The sequence below is a fragment of the Hydra vulgaris genome, chromosome 06, assembly GCF_038396675.1.
Source record: "Hydra vulgaris chromosome 06, alternate assembly HydraT2T_AEP".
Lineage (NCBI taxonomy): Eukaryota > Metazoa > Cnidaria > Hydrozoa > Anthoathecata > Hydridae > Hydra > Hydra vulgaris.
Window position 1 is genome coordinate 20186845 of NC_088925.1, and position 5873 is coordinate 20192717.

General features: G+C 31.1%; 1 protein-coding gene across 1 annotated transcript; it reads left to right on the plus strand.

The window, feature by feature from the left end:
* The first annotated feature begins 1530 nt into the window (after positions 1-1530).
* LOC136081710 (uncharacterized) lies at positions 1531-4864 on the plus strand. The gene is made up of 3 exons (XM_065799497.1): positions 1531-3911; positions 4070-4322; positions 4532-4864. Exons 1-3 carry the CDS (start codon positions 2284-2286, stop codon positions 4754-4756), a joined length of 2106 nt encoding a protein of 701 aa, XP_065655569.1. The 5' UTR covers positions 1531-2283; the 3' UTR covers positions 4757-4864.
* Positions 4865-5873: the final 1009 nt, after the last annotated feature.

The following is a 5873-nucleotide window of genomic DNA, read 5'->3' on the forward strand; positions in this document are numbered from 1 at the left end:
AGTTATGTGATACCTAAGGCCTATTAATATATTAAGGCTTGAAATTGGAAAAAAATGTTTTAGTATACTTACAAAATGAACCATTACGGCAGAGGCGCTTAGTTTTGTAAAAATGTAAACATATCCAACTGTCAATACAAAAAGGTCCTAACATAATAATAAAAAAAATTCGTGTGATCTTTAGATATTAAGTTAAAAATAAAGGTACAAATTGTTAAAAATGATTAAGTACGAAGAGATATTTTTTTGGACACACAGATGAGGTTTTCGCTCACAATAAAATTTCTATCATCCAAAATTAGCATTTAGCATTACACAAAACATTGCACGTAATGTTAAGAAAAAATTTAAGCGTTTCTGACTATGATATAGAAATCATAACAATTGAAATAAATAATAATAAAAAACAATACATGATCAGAAGTGAATTATTTAAATTTACGTCATAACCAAATAACTTGTGGTGATCGAATGGAAGAAGAATCGCTGATATCACGATTGTGGAGAAACAAGTTAGTGGGCGGTTGTTTACTTTACCATAAAAATGTCTTAACTTTATTTTAACGATCTTTAAAATTTGCATAAATAGAGTAGATATTTTATCATTGCTATTGAGAAATAGGTACTGCATAAATAGAACTTGTTTTTAGTTGAGTATGAAACAAAACAAATATTTTTATGAAAACTGTTGTTGCTTTTCAAAAGGAAATTGCGGATCATTCAAAAAACATAAAATTATAAACAAAATGTTCTACATTCATCAGCTGGGAGATGTTGATGTTAAGAAACACCTCATCAACTTAAAGGTAATTATGTATTTTAAATTTACGCAGACTGTAATATAATTTTTATAATTACATACTTTATAACTTCTCTGCAATAAGATTTTGAGACAAAGTTCTTTAAACAAAAAAAAAATAGCTCTTTTAATTAATTCCTCACTCTTTTAATAAATAATCACTAAATTAATCACACTCTTGCAATATTGTATTTTAATAATAACAACAATGTATTTCAAACTTGTAAACATTTTTCGTGAAGAGTCAGATTATAAACAATGCTTTAAATGACACACTTAATAATTGTTTAAAAAATTGTTTTTAGGTCATGCGATTAAACGATAATAATATTTGGGAAGAAAATGGACTTATTGCAAATAGACTTAAAAGAAATCTTGAAAAGGATGAGCAAATATGTGCTTTTCACCGGTACACGTTTGGTATTGCATGGAGTCCTCCAAAAACATGCTTTCATCCTCACCATCTAAATATAAAAGGAAAAAAATCTCCCGCTTTAAGGGCGTCACCAATACATGTCGTCATATCAATGTCAAAGCGATACAATGAAGTATTTTCAGTTGGTGCAATGCTGTGTTTTACCCATTTAAAGCAAGAAACTGCTTTATCTAGAGTCAACGAAAACACCAATTTATGTACAGAAACACAAACACAACAAGAACAAACATATATGACACCTGCTACTCCGGATGAGGAATTTGATCCCGGTGAAATTAATGTTTCACAGGAGATTTTGGACGAATCTCTAAGAAGCCGTGAGAGTGTACCTGAGGTTCTTAATGCAAGTCCAATAAAATTTAGATTAAAAAGGAAGTTCGAATATCTGGAAGATACTACTAAAGATAAGTTAAAACGCAAGTATGTTCGCCTAGAAAACTTATTAAAGAAAAAATTTGCGGAAGCTGTTGCTCCTGGACAAGAGGAAATACTTATAGATTTTCTTAACAGTAAAAATGTTGATGAAATAAATAGCCCTCTCCCAATTGAAATTATTCGTGCTCAGAAAGTATATAAGCAAAGTGATTCCATGGGAAAGTTAGTTATCCTCTCATTATTAGACCATACCAAGTATACCAAAAAGTTTATAATGAACACATTTGAGTGTACCAAACATCGTATAGAAACAGCAAGAAAATGGCATGCATCTCATAAAGGGTTGGCATTTCCAGAGAAGAAAGTATTCGTCCGATCTAGTCTTGATCAAACAAAGTGTGAACATTTCTTAGACTTTATATTTACAAGCGGTATTTTGCATGATGTTGCTTATGGAATAACCAAATTAAAATACGACAGCGGTGAAGAACAAAAGATAGTGCATGCAATACTGACGACAAAATATAGCCACGCTATCATGTTCTATCGAAAAAGTTGTAGTGAAAACAATTATATACCATTATCTGATTCAAGTTTGTGGAAAGTATTGCATGCAATAAAACCTTCAAGTTGAAAAAGCTTAGCTGGATTAGATGATGTTACTGCTTCAGACATGAATGGTTTTCAAATATTACAAAAATTGGCACAAAGATTTAGTTCTAAATCTCTCGAAGCTGCGCTTGAAAAAGGAAAAAGGTATTTGAAAACAAGTTATCAAACCAATTGTAGTGTCAATGACTCAAACATTTCTTCTCATAGCTCAAAACATGCCTTATCAGATCCATCTGAAAAAAATCTTCAATCCAACACAGAGATATCAGAAGTGGTATGTGCCGATTGCTATGATTTGTGCAAAGCTATCGAGATGATCAAAGAACTAACAATTCAAAATTCTGACGATGCTGATTCTATTTATGATTTGGAAATTGCTGTAAAGGATGTATTCAACTACATAAAACACCTGATGAGAGATTCTCAACAGAAAAAGGCAAAAATCGAAGCTTTTAAGCAATTAAACGATGAAACTGCTTTCTGGCTTAAAGATTTTTGTCAAAAAATTCTTCCGGTTCGATACAGAGAGGGCCAAAGAGAGTATTTTGGCAAGAAAGGAATGAGTTTACATGTGGATATATTCTTCATAAAAATAGCAGGAAAGTTATTCAAACGTGTTTACTTTACTTCAATGTATAGGTGTGATCAGGGAATAGGTGATGTTGTTTCGTTAGCCACTGCAGTTTTAGACCAATTCAGAATTGATCAACCGCATATCAAGAAAATGTTTACCAAATCTGATAATGCCGGCTGCTATCAGGGAAATCTTTCAGCTGAAGCAATCTACAATGTATGCAAAGAGAGAGATATAAAGTTGCTGAGATATGATTATAATGAACCCTGTTGTGGAAAAGATCAATGTGACAGGGAGAGTGCAGTTGTAAAGACAATTTTAAGGAGTTACGTTGACTCTGGAAATAATCTTTTGACTGCTGAAGATATACACAAGGCTATGCATTATAGTTTTGGCGCTAAAGATGCAAAAGTAGCAGTTGCTCAAATTAGCAATGATAAAACTGTAGTTACTGGACCAAAGATTAAGAACATTAGCAACTATCACTCATTTGAGTTTGGTGAGAAAAGTATGAAGATGTGGCGTTATTTCAATATCGGTGAGGGAATTGAACAAGAGTATGGAAATCTTAAAATTCAACCCTCGATTAAGTTGTTGTTGCCATATAGCAAAACAGATAATTCAATTAAGCGTAACAAGTCACTTAAGGAAAAACAGAAAAGAAGTGACAGGCAATTATATTCATTAAGATTTTGCACTGAAATGAATTGTACTTTATCATTTGAAAGCGATGCTGAGTTAGAAAAACACATGCTATCCGGTCTTCATACAGTTCCAAAATCATTAACATCATTGGATAAAGTTCGCAACTCGTTTGTTCATAAGATGAAAATTACTTCACAACTAAATATGCCAATTTCTTCATCCTCTAACAGTGCTTCCGTAAAAGACAAACCACATTGCATGAACATTTTTCTATTGCAAGGTTTGGCATTACCAGTTCGAAGTTCTTTTAGATTTTCAAATCAGCAGAAAGAACTGTTGTATAAATACTTTATTCGTGGAGAAGAATCAGGTAATAAAATGAGCCCTGAGCAGGTTCACATGCAGCTGAGGAGAGAACTTCCGCCTGATCAATATGTAACTAGCCAACAGATAAGATCTTTATTTTCAAGGTAGGCATTGTTGCTATCAAAACTTTTGCAAATTAGATTATGTTTCTGACTGTTAAATAGTTCTTTTACAAATATGAAATTAAAATTTAGGTGAAAGTTATAATTTTGTGTGTTTGTTTACATATGTTTAAAAATATGTACAATTGATATTGTTATAGATTTAGTAACCTGAAAAGAAAAGGTAAGCTGGTAGAACCGACAACAGAAAATAATGAAAATAGTCAGGTTAACGATGACAAAGAAGTTTATGGCGAAAATGATGACTTTAATCTGGCAGGAGACAATGAAGATGGTAATAAATATGAGGAAGACATCGCCAATCTTGCAAAAGAAATTTGTCTTGTATGGAAAGTGAATGATTGGGTTGCTGTTGCATATGAAAAACAATGGAATATTGGATATATTGTGGAGGTAATATTATTCAAAGTATATATTAGTTTCAAGTTTTTATTTTGTTTTACAAAACAGTGCTCTAAAATAAAAGGAATATAAATAAAATGTAAAAATAATTTCAGAATGACATTATATAAGACTTTACAAGTTTTATTGAATGTAAGCAAAATTAAACAAATCATAAACTCTTTATTATATTATTTTAAATGTTGCGCTAATACTTTTAGGTATCTATAACTGGGATCAGAGTTAATTGTATGATTAACGGGCAAGAGAAGAATACTTTTCGCTGGCCAGTTACTACCGAGGAGATAAATAACCAAACTGATAAAATTATCTGTTTAGTAAATGCTCCTTTTCTAATCAGTGGTTGTGGCGATTATTCATTATCCGAAGAAGACTATAATACAGTCATATCATTATTCTTAGAGAAACTTACTGCAGCAGAGTAGAAATTATGTGTGATGTGGTGGATAATGTGTGTAAATGACTCTATTAATAAATGAAAAACTAATTTTCAAATGGAAAAACATTTAAATGTTTGATTTATGTTTTATTTAATTAGCAATATAGTTATCTTGATGTTAGATTTTTGTTCAGTTTTTAATTCATGTTATATCATGCGTGTGACAAAATCACACGAATTTTTTTTATTATTATGTTAGGACCTTTTTGTATTGACAGTTGGATATGTTTACATTTTTACAAAACTAAGCGCCTCTGCCGTAATGGTTCATTTTGTAAGTATACTAAAACATTTTTTTCCAATTTCAAGCCTTAATATATTAATAGGCCTTAGGTATCACATAACTTTCTTTGCATTTTTAGACTCAATACCTTTGATAATTTCAAATCCTAAAAGAAAAATTGTGTGCAACACTTCGCCGCTAGAATTAACTCCGATTAAAAGTTGACAAAACTGATTGATTTTGTACTTTTGAACTATGATAATTAGCCAACCGCACAGTGTCACGCAACTTTTTTATATTTTTTGGAGAGAGCTTTTGGGTTACGTCTGATATTAACTACAAAAGCTATGTGCAACTTTTTGCCTTGCCAAAAAAATGGGTTCAAAGGTGGCAAAAACTAAATTTCTAAAAATTTTTAAAAAAATCTCAAAAATTTAAGCCCAGATTCCGAGTGAACGAAACATTTTTGAAAATTTTTTTTTTCCCCAACAGGTTTTTTCTAAATTCTGATCAATATATAAAAAATTCAAGCAATTTGGAGGAGGTCACTTCCACAGTTTCAGGAATTTGCCTGATTCTTAGAAAAAACGGCTCGTAAGTGTTAGTTTATTGCATTCAAAACATTTGGATATACTTTTATGTTCATCATTCATAGTATAGAAGAGTTTGTAAATGTCATTATTTGAAAGGAATAAGTGTCGTCAGTAAACATAATACTCATTAAATTCGAGGCTTCATTTTAGATCGTTTATATAAGTTATAAACAATAGTGGTCTAAAAATGGAACCTTGTGGAACGCCACATGAAATATTTAGTAACATATTTGGATAATCATTAATGCTGAAAACAAATTGTTTACGGTGGACAGAAATTTAGTTCT

Coding starts and splice junctions, on each gene's coding strand:
- LOC136081710 (XM_065799497.1), top strand. CDS start 2,284: ATGAATGGTTTTCAAATATTACAAAAATTGGCACAAAGATTTAGTTCT. Junction 3,912..4,069: donor ATAAGATCTTTATTTTCAAG/GTAGGCATTGTT, acceptor ATATTGTTATAG/ATTTAGTAACCTGAAAAGAA. Junction 4,323..4,531: donor ATATTGGATATATTGTGGAG/GTAATATTATTC, acceptor TAATACTTTTAG/GTATCTATAACTGGGATCAG.